This window comes from Trachurus trachurus, assembly GCF_905171665.1.
Source record: "Trachurus trachurus genome assembly, chromosome: 23".
Classification (NCBI taxonomy): domain Eukaryota; kingdom Metazoa; phylum Chordata; class Actinopteri; order Carangiformes; family Carangidae; genus Trachurus; species Trachurus trachurus.
In genome coordinates this window covers 1,766,721-1,785,903 of record NC_139912.1, presented here as the reverse complement: position 1 = coordinate 1,785,903, position 19,183 = coordinate 1,766,721, and the positions used below count along the sequence as shown (strand labels likewise).

At 40.6% G+C, this 19,183-nt stretch overlaps 1 protein-coding gene across 1 annotated transcript; it reads left to right on the top strand.

Moving 5' to 3' along the window:
• The first annotated feature begins 289 nt into the window (after positions 1-289).
• Positions 290-14,340, top strand: nup50 (nucleoporin 50). The gene is made up of 8 exons (XM_083999473.1): positions 290-483; positions 2,282-2,360; positions 3,232-3,315; positions 3,648-3,885; positions 6,390-7,073; positions 9,106-9,190; positions 9,931-10,049; positions 13,806-14,340. The coding sequence occupies exons 2-8, from the start codon at positions 2,292-2,294 to the stop codon at positions 14,003-14,005; spliced, it is 1,479 nt and encodes a 492-aa protein (XP_083855599.1). The 5' UTR covers positions 290-483; positions 2,282-2,291; the 3' UTR covers positions 14,006-14,340.
• Positions 14,341-19,183: the final 4,843 nt, after the last annotated feature.

Below are 19,183 nucleotides of genomic sequence, written 5' to 3'. Positions count from 1 at the left end.
ATGATTGTTTGTAGCCTACAAAAGACCTTGGCTACTAAAAAACAGTTCCTATTAAAACAAATAAAAGTAAAAAACAATAAAAAATAAAATAAAATAAAAAGTTAATCAATAAAAACTGAAATAAACTACATTAAATAACGTTTCTAAATCCTTTGTGGTGTTATTTTTCAGCTAACTCTGCCTCAAGCTAGTTGTTGTTATGGACTACAACTCCCATGGTCGCTGCGCCGCTCTGCTGCGCATGCGCAAAGAGGACGGTCTGTTGGACGCGTGAGTCCATGCGGATGTGCCGCTGTGTGAAATGGCGGCGTGAGAGAGGCTCGTTCAAATCTCAGCGGTTTATTGACTTTTTTTAATTATCATTTTGTTTTATACCTGTGAAGGTGTTGAAGTCACGTTTCTGAAGCGGCATTCTGCGTCCCCTGGAGCTGCCACACCGGAAACCAGTCGGGATTTTCTTTCACAGGCAGTAAAAAAGAAAAGGTGCGTTTGGTTTTAATTAAGACGTTAGCCGTTAGCTGCTAACGTGCTAACATTGGGCCCGGTCAGTTGTAACGGCTGTTAGCTCGTTAGCTCACCGGCTAACAGCCTGGACGTGAACGTTACACACCAGGTGTAACTATTAACACCTGGGTTCAATCTCTGCACTGTTAATCTAACTGTTTTTACCGGTTTCACCCTTTATCCGACTCGGTTTGCTGTGTTTTTATCCCGCTAGCCTAGCCTAGCATTGCCTAGCGTAGCGCCGGAGCTAACGGAGTAAAGCTAATTAACGGATATTTAAGTTGGTTTTTAATGTGTCACCATGGAGACTGAACCGGCCCAGAGCGGCAGGTGGAGGTGGTTTAAAGATCAGACACACTCAGAATGGAAATACTGAGACACGATGGTTGTTATTATTATAATTTACAGTGGTTTAAATTATTTACAGTGATAATGTTCAGTCTGTCAGGGACTGAGCTTTATCACTGTTACAGTATTTACGTCTGAAGTTCAGAGGCTGTTTACAGACTGTAATAGCTTCTTACGTTTGATTTATTTTATTACACAATGAAAACTACATTAGATTGTATTAGATTGAAGCCTGTATTGATCGCTGTAGGGAGATTCAGGTGATTCAGCAACAGTTAAAGAAAGAGAAGAGGCAGAGCAGAAGACAGCCATTTACAAAAGAAAGTGAAATAGCTTAAATAAGGTAAATATAAAATGAAAGGACAGCACAAGAGAGACATAACCAACTTCTGAAGACAGTATTAAAAAGTATTAAAGTGCCAGGTCATAGGATCATAACTTATGGTGTGTTTGCTTGTGTTTTTGTTCTGCATGTTACATTAAATTCCTTTTTAGCCTGAATTAATGTCAAGGCAGTACTAATGATGCTTTAATATAACTCCAGACATCCTTTGGTATTGTTATTTTACAGTACTTCCCTTCCTCAAATGTAAATATTAGAAACGGAATATACTAATATAACACCCTATTATTCAACACAATAGATAGATAGATAGATAGATAGATAGATAGATAGATAGATAGATAGATAGATAGATAGTGAACATGTCTGTTCACAGAGTCCAGGGCGACACATTATTGTAAAATAATATTTTGAACCATTAGAAAACACAAAAATCTTCACTTAACTTTTGCTGCCAAAGAAACTGTCAGATCTTTACAGATGTGCAGCTAAATTATTTGACATTAAAGTAGCTGATTATCATCATTTGTTTTCAGTTAATATTTAATTTGATTGATAATTCACTTTATGCACAGCTACACTACTTCCTGAAATAAGCCAGCTCGTTTAATTCCTGTGTTACATTATTGGACCAATTGATTAATCCAGGTGTGTCTGAGTAGTTACAGTGGTCAGACACACCTGGATTAATCAGTTGGTCCAATAATGTAAGACAGGAATTAAACGAGCTGGCTTATTTCAGGAAGTAGTGTAGCTGTGCATAAAGTGAATTAAGTTGATAGGTGGTTTCAGCTCTGGTCCATGAACTCATCACAGTTTGAAGGCGGCTGTCGCTCTGAATGTTTTTGATGCTTCAGTTTAAACCCTGTCATCAGTCTGGACAGAGTGCATTATGGGAGATAATAATACCAGCAGTAGATGATGTGAAGATGCCGTCTGTGACCCGAGGAGGAGTGTGATCAGTGTCGGTGACTGACGTCTGAACCAACAGGACGAGACTGACGAGACTTTAATCTACGACGACTGTAATAAAATGTCAAATATGAATATAGTTCACCAACAGTTTGTGTTGGTTGTGTGTTACAGAGCAGGTGGGATGGCGAAGAGGATCGCTGACAAAGAGCTAACGGACAGGAACTGGGATCAGGAGGAGGAGGGGGAGGAGGTGAGTCCAACGTCAACACACTTTAACAACAACAAACTCTGCGTGGAGACAGGAAGCAGTAACCAATAGCAACCAGGTCACGTTCTTTGTCTGACTGAGAGTTTAATCCGTCATAGTTTGATGTTGGAGTCGCTGACGGAGGATTAACATCACGGTCCAGACCAGAGGAGAGTTTTCCTCCTCTAACAAGTCGACTCAGTGTTAGATCACTGTAATAACCCACAAACCAACACCTGACACACAAAACTAAAACCACTAAAACTGCATCATTTCAAATAACTTTATTTATCCCTGAGGGGCAATTTATGAGCACACATAGACATATAATAACTACAAGTATAAAAGCATTAATATAACTATAACTAACTAGTAATGAATAACTAGATAACTGACCAGTTCACTGAAATAAAAATACAGATGACTTGTTTTTAAATAAAAACTACAATGAACAATACAAAACTAACTAAAATTGAACTGAATATAAAATCAGCTTTGTTTTCATTTTTGTAGAAACAACTAAAGTTGAGGGAGAAAACGCCACAGCAGCTCAATATGGGACTATTTCAGTAGATAAAAGTAAATGTGATGGTGATGAGGGCTGATGGGAACATCAACTAAAGAGTAAAATCCCATAAAGTTGAAAGTTTATCTTTGAGTTTTTCAGGCGTCAGGAGGAAAAACCTTGATTCATAGAAGCTTTTGAGAGAACCAAACTAAACAACCAAATAAATGAACTAAAACTGCTTCATCACTTGTTGAATTAACTGAAATAAAAATGAAAACAAACTGAAAAGCTAATGAAAATGTAAACCTTATGGTTGTTTTGTGCAGATGTCTGACTGTGTGTGTGTGTGTGTGTTTCCTTCTCCAGGCAGGAACCTTCTCAGTCGCCAGTGTAGATGTGTTGAAGAATCGAGCCATTAAAAAGGCCAAACGCAGAAACGTTGGAGCCGAGGTAAAAACCTGCTTTGTTTTGTTTTTTTAATTACAAATGACAAACTAACATTTAAATTCTTACTAATTCAGCGTTTCGTTATTAATGTAATTTATACATTTATTATATCTGTTCATACGTTGTCGTCATCTGCTGATATGATTCTGACATAATCTTTTTTGGAAAGTGAAGGTATTTAGGAATCGTTATGAGTAATTAATTGTGGCATTGAATGCTGCGATTAATTGTAAAAACCAAGTCTTCACGACGTCACTAGTCTAGATTCTTCTCTACAGTCTGTCCTGTGTGTGTGTGTGTGTGTGTGTTGAATTGTCCTGTGTTCTGTGTTTCAGGGTGAGAATCCAGGAGCGTTTAAAGGCTTTAAAGGTTTCTCTCTGACCGCGGCGGCGTCAGCAGCAGCGACTGCGACAGCGGCAGCGTCATCGACGGGCAGCGGGAGTTCAACTCCCACCTTGTTCTCTGGGTTCGGGAACGGAGGAGGTTTTAAAGGCCTGGGGGGTCTGACCAACGGAAACAGCATCACGCCGTCGTTCGGAGGCTTCTCCTCCCCGGCCGCGTCCGGAGCTCCAGGTCAGACACTCACACTCACAGTCACACACATGTTTACAGATGTTTGTGTCGGTGTAAACATTGTGGGGGGGCGCCACAACTTGGTTTGTACAAAGTTAATTTGAACTCTACATTTTACTTCTACAACTTTCATGGTTTCACAACTTTTTAGTGCAGATAACCAACATGCAGCCACTTTATTGGTGTTTTAAGGGCCTGAGAGTCGGTGCAGATGTTACTGGTATCGCACATAATTTTATTCTTATTCTATTTTTTATATAGTATATGCATATTTATAGTATATGCGTATCTTGCGCACTACAATATTTTAATTCATTCTATTTTATTTTATTTAAATTCTTAATTCTATTTTTATCCCTCCTTTTAAACTATTTTATGTTTGCACCTGACACCAAGACAAGTTCCTCGTGATGTAAACTGACCTTTACTGCTCTTGGCAATATAAAACAGTTCTGATTTAACAGATTCCCATAAATCTAACACTCATAATAGGGAAAATTCATTTCAAACCAGCCAACGTTAGTGCACGCTGCAGGAGCGCTGCGTCTGAATTAAATGACACACACGTCTTTGTTTGTAAAGTTTACCTACAGCCGACTGAATGAAGTTAGATGTTATAAAACACAGACGCTTCAACAGCTGCACAGCGCCACATCTGTTTCTCTCTGGCTCAGCTGTTCTGTGCTCAGATGGAGGTTAGATCTTCCAATGTTTAACTATTTTTTAATATAAAGTGCAGCCAAAGAGAGGAACAGCAGAGCTTTTTTATTTTTTAGCAGCACCATCTTTACAGGTGAAGCAAACGCACACGTCCGCCCGACTTTAACACAAGCTCCTCCTGCCTATGTAAGGTTATTTTAGCTCATTTCACATGTAGCATCTTGCATAAACCCCCGTTTGAAAGGAGAAGGAAGTGCGTTACGTGGAAAGACGTCGCCTCCCAGATGTAAAACGTGTTTTGATGCAGCTCCAAAAGACAAGAACAGCGATGTATAAAGCCAGAGGAAGCCACTGTGAGAAACTACAATGTTATGTAACCTTTAAAAAAGGTCATGGTACGGTCATATTACAAAATATAACTCCTTGAACCTGCTGCTGTTTGAACTTCCTCTGTTCAGGCGTTTCACTATAAAAGCTTGAGGTGGAAAACCAAAGAGAGGCTTTTAATTTGAAACTCTGTGAGTTTAGAAGAGGAAAAGAGGAACCTGCTGCTTCTTTAAACAACGGAGCTCAGAGAGTTTTATATGTTTTCATTCTTTATCCATTCAATAATAATAAACTTCAGCTGAAACAGTGAAAATTTTATATAAAACTCCTTCATCTCAGTGACGAACAGAATCAGAGGAAATATAAAAATATAAATGAATATTTTAGTTTCTCTGTGGTGGAGCTTTAAAGTGATGGAGATGATGTTAATCTTTCTCCTCCCTCCTCTTCTCCTCCTCTTTTCCTCTTCCTCTTCTTCTCCTCTTTTCCTCTTCCTCCTCTTCTCCCCCTTCCTGTCTCCGATGTGAAGCTGCTCCGTCTCTCTGAGCTGAATCAGCGTCGTTTGTGTCTCGCTCGTTCATTTCATGTCGCCGTGTCGCTGCAGGGCATGATGGGAAGAGGAAGGGAGGGGGGGGGTCGTCTGCAGCAGCATCAGAGGGGGGAGGGGCTCCTCCTCCTCCTCTTTTTTATTATTCTAACCTTTATTTAACCAGGTTTGTTCCATTGAGATCCAAGATCTCTTTTGCAAGAGAGACCTGGCTAAGAATGACAGCACATAGTCACATTAATTAAAGACACAAAATAAACGAACAGATAAACAAACAAAAAAAAAAAAAATTTAATTTTTAAAATTACTTAAAATAATTTACAAGATTAGTAAAACATTTGCACTCCTGAAGCCTGGTTGTGATGGAATTTATCATGGACTTAAATACATTCAGAGATACCAACCAGACTTTGGAGTTTGAGCTCTGACTGCAAACTGTTCCATGTACTCGGAGCTGACTTTATGCTTAGTTGTGATACTGGCTAACATCTAAACATCTCTGACAATATGTTGCCTCAAACACGTTGTTGACTTAACTTAGAACAGATGTAGACATCCTTGTTAATTTTATCCACGTTTAGTTGGTGTTGTGGTCTACTGCATAACTTTATCCAGAGCAGACACTTCTCTCGGTTGAGATGTGGCTTAGGAAAAGGTTAAAAAAATCCACCCGTGGCCTCTCAGGATACCTAGTGTAGGAGTTGCATGTACCCCATGAACACCGTTTGACCATTTTAAACTTACAATGTCAAGAAAAAACGAATGAAAACTGACTAACTGCAATGCATTTCAATGGACGTGGAAGCAGAGAATGTCCGAGTGTATTAGGCTAGCTATGCGCACTGTGATTGGCTCATCGTGTTTGGGGGCGTGGCTTAGCCAGAGGTCAATCGGAAGAAAGGTTGACTCCACCAGTTTCTGTTTCACCCTAAAAGAAGATCCTGTAACGTTTCTCCCTCCATCTCTTCAGGTCTGACGTTCAACGGCCCCTCCTCCTCCTCCTCTGACCTCATCACCAAGCAGACCAACGGCTCGGCCCCCATCGCGGCGGCGGCGATGAAGCAGATCTCTGGCTCCTCCTCCTCCTCCTCCTCCTCCTCCTCCAGCAGCAACAAGGAGTACAGCCGGCAGCTCACCGCGCTCAACTGCTCCGTCCGCGACTGGATCACCAAACACGTCAACGACAACCCGCTGTGCGACCTCAACCCCATCTTCAGGGACTACGAGCGCCACCTGTCCAGCATCGAGCGCCAGTACGGGACCGCCAGCGCCGCTACGGCAACGACCGCCGCTCCGGCTGACGGCGGCTCCTCTGAGGAGAAGAAGAAGACAGCTACTCCTCCTCCTGCTGCTCCTCCCTCCTCCTCCTCCTCCTCCTCCTCCTCCTCCTCTTCTCCGTTCTCCTTCGGTAAAAAACCCACAGACGAGTCGAGCTCGGCCGCTCCCGTCCCGGCCGGCGTCACGTTTAACTTCGGTCAGAAGGTCGACAGCTCCGTCCTCGGCTCCTTAGGCTCCAAGACCTCCATCCCCAGCTTCTCCTTCTCCTCCTCCTCCTCCTCCTCCTCCTCCGGTCAGCCCTCCTCCCTGTTCGGAGCTCCTGGTTCGGCTCCTCTGTCCTTCAGCGGCGCCAAGAGCGACAACGCTCCGCCTGCAGGTAAACACACGCTCACCTAGAAAGAGTTGAAGGCTGAAACGCTGTAGGCAATAACTTTGATTATTTGTGCATTTATCAGAGTGCGAATTATACAATGACAATTGGGGGGGTCAACATTTTACACAGCGCAGGCGCGTGCTTGAGTTAACAGAAGTCTTACAGTATCTTGCTTGTACAATGAAATGTCTCCAGTCTGTTGATGATGATAAACCAAATTTTACACAATTTTACAGTTCATGCGGCACATAATGTACCACACAAACAACTTTTGTAGTCACCAACAAAATACTCTAGAGTAAGTAAGTATATTAAATAGCTTGGTAGCTACTTACATTCATTTACAGCAGTCCATGACACGGTGTGAAGTCAGTTTTAAATGTACGCGCCGACTTGGATGTGAACCAGTCAGTGACATGCACAGATTCAGGTAATGAAATGGTTTAGTCCACTAGGGGTGTCTGAAATGTTACTGCAAGCATCTTCCTGGCATGACTATGGAAATACTGTAGCCTATATTGTAGTATTTATGATTACTAATAAGAAAGATAAATGTTTCAACCCCCCCTATCTGTTATTTGTACCTCTTTTAGGGGGGTCAAAGTCGTAATTAGGGGGGTCAAACCCCCCCAAACCCCCCTGTAATTCGCACTATGCATTTAATTTTGAGATTTTGGGTCATTTCTCTTCTTTAACGTGTTTTCTTTCAAGATAGTGTAAAGAAATGGTAGAAAATCCACATTAAGGTTTTTATTTTACTTCTTTTCGTCAGTAGATTTCTCCTAAACTCACCAGGAGTTAGTCTGAGCCATGTCATGACAGGTCAGGGTTTCCTCTACATGTAATTGATCGTGGCGCACCGCCACGGCAAAATAAAAGCCACCACACCTTCAGAATGATGATTTTTTTTTTTAAATGTTAAAACAATTTAAATCAGGGTTTCCACAACCAGTTACCATTAGGTACTTTGCACCCCTTTCCACTACACAGTTACAACTTTCGACTTGGTTTAGGTGCTTTTCAATCACAGAGTTCTTCATAGTTCCTCCTCATTAAAAACTAAACTTATTAACCAGCACATCCAGCATTTACCATTAATTAACGACTCTGTGGCGGCCGGGGGACAAGCGCTTCGCCCCTCAGCTGTGTGTGTGTGTGTGTTCATCTCTCTCGCTCTGTTTCGATTAATAAACACAAATAGGATACAAATGTACACACATTGGCCTCACATATTTGTCATTCGCGGTGTTTTATTTAGAAAATTGACCAGATTCTCTCGTGTTTCTTTGTGTGACTTCCTGCCAACAATGATGTCATTTCCTTTATATCATCAACAAATCCTAAAAGTATGATTGACATTAACAATCTCTGTAGTTTTACAGTCCAAGTCTCTAAAGGCCGTTTTCTCAGAAAGAGTTTTTCAGACTCAGACTCTGAGCTAGAAATCTCCACTTCAGCAGCACTTCCAGACACCAAACCTTCCACTTTGATCCCTTTCTATATCCTGAAGGTTTTTACAGAGGGGATTGTTGATATATCATTCACAGCCTCATTTATACAACATTTTATTACTAAAAACATGGAGACATTAGATGTTTTAGGGCTGGTGACAGTATTTTCTCATCTACAGAGTGATAATAAGAGATATCCAAAATCCTCCTCTGTAAAAACTTCTGACTTGAAAGTAGCTTTATCTATTGTTCAGATTTCTGTTCTGGAAATGTATGCAAAGTAGTGCATATTTAATTAGATATTGCCTCATTTACAACTCTGTTCTTCCAACTGTTAATTAATTAATTGCATTAATTAATGTTAGGAATTTGACACTTTGCAGATATTGATTATTTTCACTATTGATCAACTCTTTAGTTTATAAAAAAAAAAACTCTTCTACCACCTGCAGAGAAAAACTAGTTATAATGTATATAATATAAATGGTCAGGATAGTTGATCAGTCTCCTGTCGATCGTAGTTATTGATAAGGCTGTTAAAGGCTGTAACAGTCATGTGACTCTTTGTGTCGTTTGTTTTTCAGCCGAGAACGGAGAGGAGGAGTCAGAGGAGCCGCCCAAACCGGACGTCAAGGAGGTGAAAGAGGACGACGCCTTCTACTCCAAGAAGTACGACACCGACCCCGACCTGTTATCAATACACCTGATCAGATAATAATCAATGCAGTCGATCAGTTTAATCTGATTTAAAGAGATAGTTCAACATTTAGTCTAATTGGCCCATCACCATAATCCCTATAGTCATAGCAGTAGGTTCGTTACCTTTAATTGTCGGTGCAAGCTGTTTTTAGAACGGCGGAGCAGAGCCGTGAGCTGCTCAGAGCTACGCTACGGAGGCTCATTATGGGATTTCTTGGTTTCCCTCATCATCAAACTCATCAAATACACAATCCAACAACTCCACAACGCTCTGGTGGACAAGTTGTGAGCTGCACATTCACCACGCTATGAGATAATAACACAACGTTACCACACAGAGTTGTTTTAGAGGGAAATTCATGCAAAACCGCTGATGCACGTTGCCTTCAGGGACAGTTTTTCATCAAGCAGTCTCTGTATTTCCCTCTAAAACAACTCTGTGTGTTAACGTTGTGTTATTATCTCATAGCGTGGTGAATGTGCAGCTCACAACTTGTCCACCAGAGCGTTGTGGAGTTGTTGGATTGTGTATTTGATGAGTTTGATGAGGGAAACCTTAGACAATTAAAGGTAACAAACCTACTGCTATGACTATAGAGATTATGGCAATGGGCCAGTTTGAAATGAAATGTTGAACTATCCCTTTAAGACTCAAACTGATATAACAGCTGACCTCCGTCTGTGTGTGTGTGTGTGTGTGTTTCCTCCAGGTGTAAGATGTTCTATAAGAAGGACTCTGAGTTCAAGGAGAAGGGCGTGGGAACTCTGCACCTCAAAGAAACGGCCGGCGGAAAAACCCAGATGATCATCCGCGCCGACACCAACCTGGGTAAGATGACTGACGGCTGCCGTTTCCATAGCAACAACAGCATCTGAGGCTTTCATATACACTTCTATTATTATTATTATCATTATTATTATTATTATTATGGTAGTAAACATCCGTCTTGGTTTGATCGCTGACTGTCTGAATGTCAGGAGGAGGAAATGGGAGAGAAACACTCAACATCTCGGCACAGTTTCCATGGCAACGGCCTGAGTCAGCTGACACAGGGCAGACAGATGTACAAACAAAATAAAACAAAAAAAACACAAAAAAAAAGAAGAAAAGTTGTTTCTCCTCTTCGTCCAGCTGTGACATTTGTTTAATTAGTCTGATGAAGATGAAGAGTAATTAAAGTTGAGTTGGAGGTGAAACAGCAGCTGCTTCCTGTTTGTTGAGGCAACGGCGCCACCTGCTGGACGACCAGAGGAACTGCAGCTCACATGTTCCCCTCTGTAGAAACATAAAACAGCTTTAAACAAACTTTATTATAATATTAGAGACATTATACAAACATGAAACAACAGTGAAGTACAGAAAAATAAAAATATAACACAAAATGCAGAGCTTGACATAAATAAAATAAAGAAATACAATGTATCCAGGCGCATAAAGATAAATTTGATCAATAAAGAAGCAAAAAATAATTAAACATATACGCTAAAATGGAGAAAAGAGGAAAAAAATGAGTAGAAACATTTTATCTATTAATATGGACCATAATATTTTCCATAAGACCGGATGTCTGGAAAGTTTTGTTGTTTTTACATGTTTTTCAGACAGAGTTGTAAAAAGATTTTTAAGTTCCACATAAAACAAAGTTTAATTTGGCATCGTAGTCTGGAGAAATCTGTCTTCATGGGAAGTCTGGAAGATTTTTTATTCCTGTTGTGTTGTTGAAGTCAGTACGGTGGCCCTGAAGGCTCAACTCACTGCAGCTGAAGAAAAACACACAGACACTAAACATGATACAAACTAACAGTCTATGTGATTAATACCGTGTAAATCATGTGATATCAACGTTCTAATAAACCAAACAAACTCAACTTATTGTCAAACCCACTAAGTCAAGAAGAAGAACTAAAGGCCCCAGACTGGTCCCTCGCTTTATTGTGAAGGAAAGAAAGACTGAAGGAAAGAAAGAAAGAAATAAAGACGGAAAGAAGGAAAGAAAGACAGAAGGAAGGAAAGACAGAAAGAAGGAAAGAAACAAAGACGGAAATAAGAAAGGAAAGACGAAAAGAAGGAAGGAAAGAAATACAGAAGGAAGGAACGAAAGACGGAAAGAAGGAAGGAAAGAAAGATGGAAGGAAAGTAGGAAAGAAAGACCAAAAGAAGGAAAGGAAGACAGAAAGAAGGATAAAGAAAGAAGGAAGGAAAGAAAGCTGGAAGGAAGGGAAGAAATAAAGAAAGAAAGACAGAAGGAAGGAAGGGAAGAAGGAAAGACAGACAGAAAGAAGGAAAGAAAGACAGAAGAAAGGGAAGAAGGAAATAAAGACAGAAAGAAGGGAAGACAGAAAGAAAGAAAGAAAGACAGTTAGGAAGGGAAGAAAGACACACAGAAAGAAAGAAAGACAGAAAGCAACACAACAGGAAGTGTTTCCGGAGACACGGCCTAAAGTTTTGTGAGTTTGTAGCAGGTTTAGTTTACTGTGTTTCTGTCGTCGGCTGCAGTGAGTTGAACCTTCAGGGCCTCCGTAGCCGTAGTCGTCCTGTCTCCTCCTGTGAGCCAGTGTTGACCAAGGGGGTGGATCGGACTACACGCAGGCGTAGCTCACAGTCGGCCATATTGGAACGGGCAACTTGCTCTGACTCTGGCTGCAGTTACAGTGCAGTAGATGGTGATCCAGCAGGGTTTCCGCGGGGTTGTAAAAGGTATAAAAAGGTAGTAAATGAAATTAGCAAAAATTAAGGCCATTAAAAAGTATTAAAAAGTAATAAATGTCATCTGACGAGGTATTAAATTTTCGAAGCACTATCCAACTACAGTATGAGTTTGTTCCCATTTATGTTAAGTGCAGGCCTAAAAATCCCGTGAATTTATTTAGCCTATATTATATAAATTATATGTGCAAGTAGGACCAGAGCGATATCAATGATGCGACGTCAGTCAGTGTGCGTTCGCGGTAAAACTATTTGCGCTTCAGTCTAAAACCGTGCCGCCTGGGTGATTTTGGCTGCTGCCTTGGTTAAAACGTGTGTGCATGGGGACCGTTCAGATGTATCGTCATTACTTTCAATATAGATGCGCATCATGCGCGATCACAATGTGTCAGACCAAGATTCTCCCTCGGTGTCTCTCCTACTGTTTCCCACGGAGCTCTGCCCCGTTTGAAAGGTGAAGGAAGCCCATGTGAAAAGACGTCAGGTCAGTAAAATGTTGAACAGGCTGATAATCACGTGAAAGTGAAGCAACCTCATTCATAGTTCGCTCTGATTATACAATATCCAATGTAGACACGCGACATGCACGCTCACAACCGAAAGCAGCACCGTAGCTGCGCGCATTCGGTGCGACGGCGACGCGGTTGTTTTTTCGTGCACGAGTATCAGCTGTGCGCTGCAGACATGCACGGTTCCCTATGTTGCTGTGTCAGGCAGGAGTTTCCCACAGAGCTCTGCCCAATTTAAATAAACGCAAAGGTTTCCAAACGTAATCACAGAAGGCTAAAAATGAAGTAAAGGCGAGCTGTCAAGATGTATGCAGTAATTAATTATTTCATATGTACCTATCACTCCTATTATTTCCAATTCACAGGTGCATTATAATATCATGGTTAAGTTTATCAAGGCATATGTCAGTATTTCAATTCAAAAAGTGAAACTAACACAAAGAATGAAACATTTCATGTCTTTATTTATTCAATTTATTTTAATTGTACTAATTATGACTAACTTTAAATGAAGACCTATAATTCAGTATCCCCAAAAATCTAAATATTACAAAGGACCAATAAAAAAAAAAAGCTACAGAAATGTTGGCTTTACTTCTGGAAATTGACTTTTCCATGATATTATAATGTATTGAGATGCACCTGTATAATTTGTTAATGGTGAGTGTCACCGCCCTAAGCACACCCCCCTAACAGGTAACAGGTAGGCCTACTTGATTTGAATTGTAAGCATTTGCCTACTACACTTAGTCACTCAAAGTTAGAAAATGACATTAATCTGTTACTTTATAATTAGTTACCCCCAACACTGAAGTTCGAAAAGTTGCCACTACAGTTGCAGCTCGAAGTCGTGTTGGTATTAAAAAATATTGTGATGGTATTAAAAAAGGTATTAAAAGGTATTAAATTCAACTTAAGAATTTCTGTATAAACCCTGTCCAGTCATCTTCACTAAAAAAAACGATTCATAACTCTGTGAAAAATAAATCAGTATGTAGCTATTACTTTAACTATTTGCATAATGTCACTATAATGTTACTTTTACAAAAGAATGTACATGATTAAAATGATCCGTGATTTTAAGTATGCTGCATCATAACTGCATAGACGTTCATAAAAATCAAACCGTTTTGAAATCGAACAAAAACTGAGCAAGTTGTGGTCATTATAGCAGAACATGCAGCAGAGGCTTAATGCTCTGAGGGAGAGAGTTGCCCTTACCAAGATGGCCGCCATGAGGCTACGCCGTGTCATTGGGCAGCAGCGGTGGATGAGTCATCTAGTCTTCTTATATATATCTATGGTGTTAACGTCTCTCTCTGTTTTCATCTCCTTGTCTCCTCTGTCCTCGTCCCCTCGTCTCCTCTAGGAAACATCCTGCTGAACATCATGGTGCAGCCGTCGATGCCGTGCTCCCGCGTGGGGAAGAGCAACGTGATGGTCGTGTGCGTCCCCAACCCGTCCACCGACGACAAGAACCCCAACAAACCCGTCCCGCTGCTGATCCGGGTGAAGACGGCCGAGGACGCCGACGAGCTGCACAAGGTCCTGGAGGAGAAGAAAGGCTGAACCCCCCCCCACACCCCCCACTCCCACTCGCTCCCTGAGCTTTTAGCAGACTTCACCTGGTCATCCTCCACTGCAAAAACTCTAAATCTATCCAAGAATATTCGTCTTTTTTCTAGTCAAAATGTCGTTTCTAGTCAAAACTAAACTAATTCTATTAAAAAGCAGCTTGTTTTTAGACACTTTTTACTTCTTTCAAGCTGATTTTCACTTGAAATAAGTAGAAAAATCTGATAGTGGAGCAAGTTTTTCTTTCTTATCACAAGCACTTAAAGGGATAGTTCAACATTTTTGGCAAACTGGCTCATTGCCGGTTTTATAGGAGTAGGTTTGTTATCTTTAGTTGTCGGTGCAAACTATTTTTAGAATGGCAGAGCTGCTCAGAGCTCATCAAATACACAATCCAACAACTCCAAACAAAACGCTCTGGTGGACAAGTTGTGACCTGCACATTCACCACGCTATGAGATAATAACACAACGTTACCACACAGAGTTGTTTTAGAGGGAAATTCATGCAAAACCGCTGATGCACGTTGCCTTCAGGGACAGTTTTTCATCAACAGTCTCTGTATTTCCCTCTAAAACAACTCTGTGTGGTAACGTTGTGTTATTATCTCATAGCGTGGTGAATGTGCAGCTCACAACTTGTCCACCAGAGCGTTTTGTTTGGAGTTGTTGGATTGTGTATTTGATGAGTTTGATGAGGGAAACCAAATCCAAATCCCATAATGAGCCTCCGTAGCGTAGCTCTGAGCAGCTCACGGCTCTGCTCCACCGTTCTAAAAATAGCTTGCACCGACAATTAAAGGTAACAAACCTACTGCTATGACTATAGGGATTGTGGCAATGGGCCAATGTTGAACTATCCCTTTAAACGTGCTTTCACTGGCAGATTTTTCTACTTATTTCAATTTAAAAAAAGTGAAAATAGACTAAAAACAAGTTAATTTTTAGGTTTTGAGTCTTATTCTAAATGGAAAGAGATTAGTTTAGACTAGAAATGAGACATTTTGACAAGAAATAAGACAAATATTCTTGGAAAGATTTTGAATTTTTGCAGTGTCAGACCTCCAGACTCATCACCCTCCCCCTCAACTCCCCCTCCCTCCATCACACACACACACACACACACACACCTACACCTGTACGTATCTCCTCCTCCCGGTAAAATCAGCTGTTTCCTTCCTTCACTATCAATTTGGTCGTCAGTCATACTGTGAAATATACTTTTAGTTTGACATCTTCCTCCTCCTCCTCCTCCTCCTCCTCTTCCTCCTCCTGCTGCTGTGAGTCAGACGAGTTGTGGTTGTTGCTGTTGTCGTGGATGTTGTGGATGTTGTCGTTGTTTTTTGGGGGAGAAAAAAAAAAGCTCCAAAGAGTCGTCGTTCGGTCGATTTGGTTTTACAAATTAAAAGCTGCAGTAACGGTGAGTGTGTTGATGAACGATGGAGGATGTGGAGCACTTCTCTCTCCTCTTTTTCAGTTTTTTTGTTCTTTTTTTTTGGTTTTTGTTGCTCTGGAAACTATTTATTGTGTCCTGGTCCTGGTGGAGCGGATGTGGAGAGAGTGAGGAGAGGAGAGGAGGAGAAGAGGAGGAGGGAGTTTTTATTTCTGTCGACATGAACTCTGTTGTTTTTTTTCCAAGTGTCCTTTGTGTGTGTGGCCTCGGCGGGCGAAGCCGAGGAGAGCGTCATCGTCTGACAACATTTGTAAAGACATTTTATTGGGGAATAAAAAGGAAACAAACCCAAACTCTGCTGCTGTGCTGTTTGATTTGATTTCTGGTGCTTTTACTTTGAAGGAGAAACACAAACACAAAACGAACCCAGTTTGTTCAACAGGTTTAAACTGGATTATGAAATCTCTTGTTTTTCCATCCAGGATCAATCATCAATAATCCATTTTTACTTTTATCTCAGTTGGATTGGATCAGTCTGATCCAGATACAAACTTTTCTAGATTAACAAATCCAGATAATGAGTGTTAAAGGAATAGTTCACCAAAAAATGAAATTCATTATTCCTCAAAGTGCAAGAGGTCGGTTCGTAGTCCAACCAAAACTTTATATGAGAGTAATAATAGGGCCCGACACAAAAACGTCCATAAAACTACACAACAACCATTTAATATTCCTCCACACTGCTCGTCCACTGCAATCCAAGTGTCCTGAAGGGAGATAGTCCAGAGTTTACTGGAAACGACCTCATTCAGGACATTTTTACAGCCTCAACAGTCCAAACTCTGGACTATCTCCCTTCAGGACACTTGGATTGCAGTGGACGAGCAGTGTAGAGGAATATTAAATGGTTGTTGTGTAGTTTTATGGAAGTTTTTGTGTCAGGCCCTATTACTACTCTCATATAAAGTTTTGGTTGGACTATGAACCGGCCTCCCGGGTCTCCAGATGACCTTTGAGGAATAAAAAACTACTCTGGAGTATTCATCAGCATGAGGGTGAGGCACTAATGACTGAATTTCATTTTTTGGTGAACTATTCCTTTAATCAATTAGTTGTTTGGTCAATAAAATGTTGAAAAATATCAATCAGTGTTTCTCAAACCACCAGACGACGTCCTCAAATGTCTTGTTTTGTCCACAAACCAAAGAGAGACTCAGTTTATTGTCATAAAGGAACAAAGAAACCAGAAATATTCACATTGAAGAAGCTGAAATCAGAGAATCTGGACTTTTTTTCTTATAAAAACGACTCAAACGGATTATTAGATTATCAAAATAGTTGACAATTAATTTAATTGCAGCTCTAATTTATAATAATATTTATAAAACAGGTTAATTCATGTCGTACAGTGAGGGAGTGGAGACGATTAAAACAGTAATTAGTGGCAGAGCCGTTAAAGCAGATATCAGTGGAATGTTTTTGTTAATATAAGTCCTAAATAGTCCTATTTTCCGTCAGCAATCACTTACATGAAGTGTTTCAGCCTAAACACGAGTCTCTCCGTCACTCTGCTCTGCTGTAACCCGAGGAGAAAATTTTCCTTGTGGGATACAAGTGTTATCCAATGAGGAGAGAGAACGGCATGAAGGGCTGTGTGTGCAGCCAAGGGATGCGCGTGAATGTGGTGACGTAGCACGAGGACCAATTGATGCCTGACAAGGGCGGGGGCTGCTAACTCATGGTGCGTTCAAAGAAACTCGTACTTTGTGTTTTTCCTTCCTGTGAAGTCATACCAGTTCGATCTGGTACGAGTTCACGGGTCGGAAGTTACGAGTGGCCGTTATAGGGAACTTTCACAGACAACAGGATGGTAAAAACACGAGCTACGGGTTACCTGGAACGCTACCAAGTCGTAGTTGTGACTTAAAGCTGTAACTTACGGTTTCAAAAGCCTGCCTTGAACGCAGCATTAGCCGAAACGGCCGTGAAGCTGATATCTGCTTTAACTGATCCAGAGTCAGTTTATAAATCAGCCTCTTAATGAACTCCTGTTAATTAGATTCTCACACAGTAAACGAGAGAAGATGTGGAGTTCAGTTTGTCCTGGAGGTGGCGCCACCGTCACCATGCATGACGACATCATGGTCGTTTTATTTTGAAAGGACTCAGATCAACACACACACAGAGAGTTTTTTTTTCTGATAATGTGTATTTTAATAAATAAATACAGGAAAATGTCAGAGAGTCAGAAACAAAAGGAGTCGGACTGAAAACATGCACGTGAACCGTGAACGTGTGTGTGTGTAGTGTATGTGTGTGTGCATGTGTGTAGAAAAGCGTGAGCGCGTTACCGTGACGAAAAGCAACAGGAAGTTTAACAAACACTCTGAAAAAGGTTCTAAAAGCGTTTTTTTTTGTTTTTTTTATCTTCTTTTTTTTTTTTACAGTGCAAACGTCGTTTCACTCTTATCAAATGTTCGTCGTTAAAGCGTCTCTGCTATCGATCGATCGGCGCGGATACATTCAGCTGGAGGATCTATAAACTACATCATCATCATCATCTTTATCTTCATCTTCATCAATAATAACACTGAGGGACGACGACACAGACAGAAAAACACTGGACGGATTATTGATCGATAATGGCTTCGTCTCTGAGTGCAAATCAATCAATCAATCAATCAATCAATCAATCAATCGTCTCAGATCAATGACTCTCATCCAACGTCCAGCTTTTACATTAAAGGGATAGTTTTGAACATTTTGTCAATATGGCCCATTGCCATAATCACTATAGTCATAGCAGTAGGTTCGTTACCTTTAATTGTCGGTGCAAGCTATTTTTAGGACGGCGGAGCAGAGCCGTGAGCTGCTCAGAGCTACGCTACGGAGGCTCATTATGGGATTTCTTGGTTTGTTTCCCTCATCAAACTCATCAAATACACAATCCAACAACTCCACAACGCTCTGGTGGACAAGTTGTGAGCTGCACATTCACCACGCTATGAGATAATAACACAACGTTACCACACAGAGTTGTTTTAGAGGGAAATTCATGCAAAACCACTGATGCACGTTGCCTTCAGGGACAGTTTTTCATCAACAGTCTCTGTATTTCCCTCTAAAACAACTCTGTCTGGTAACGTTGTGTTATTATCTCATAGCGTGGTGAATGTGCAGCTCACAACTTGTCCACCAGAGCGTTGTGGAGTTGTTGGATTGTGTATTTGATGAGTTTGATGAGGGAAACCAAGAAATCCCATAATGAGCCTCCGTAGCGTAGCTCTGAGCAGCTCACGGCTCTGCTCCGCCGTTCTAAAAACAGCTTGCACCGACAATTAAAGGTAACGAACCTACTGCTATGACTATAGGGATTATGGCAATGGGTTAATTTGCCAAAATGTTGAACTATCCCTTTAATGTTGTAAAAACAGGAGACGCCACAGTCTTCACAGCTGATCACTGATCACCAATCAATCAGTCAATCAATCCAATAATCAATGTTTGTACTTTGAGATGTTACAGTGACATTTGACTAGAATTTGAACAATAATCAATAATTTAACTTTTTCTGTTCACTAATTAAAATATCAAATAGTTCGATTTTTAACTGAAGTCACTGATTAGACACTCAAATCTGGACTTTATTGATTATTGATCGACTGAATGAATGAGGGAAAAAAAAAAAATTGTGAGGGAAAAAGTTCACATTTTTTGATAAAGTTTTGAATCTGTGAGAAAAAATAAAATTACAAAAGTGATATTTTTATTTTAATAAGA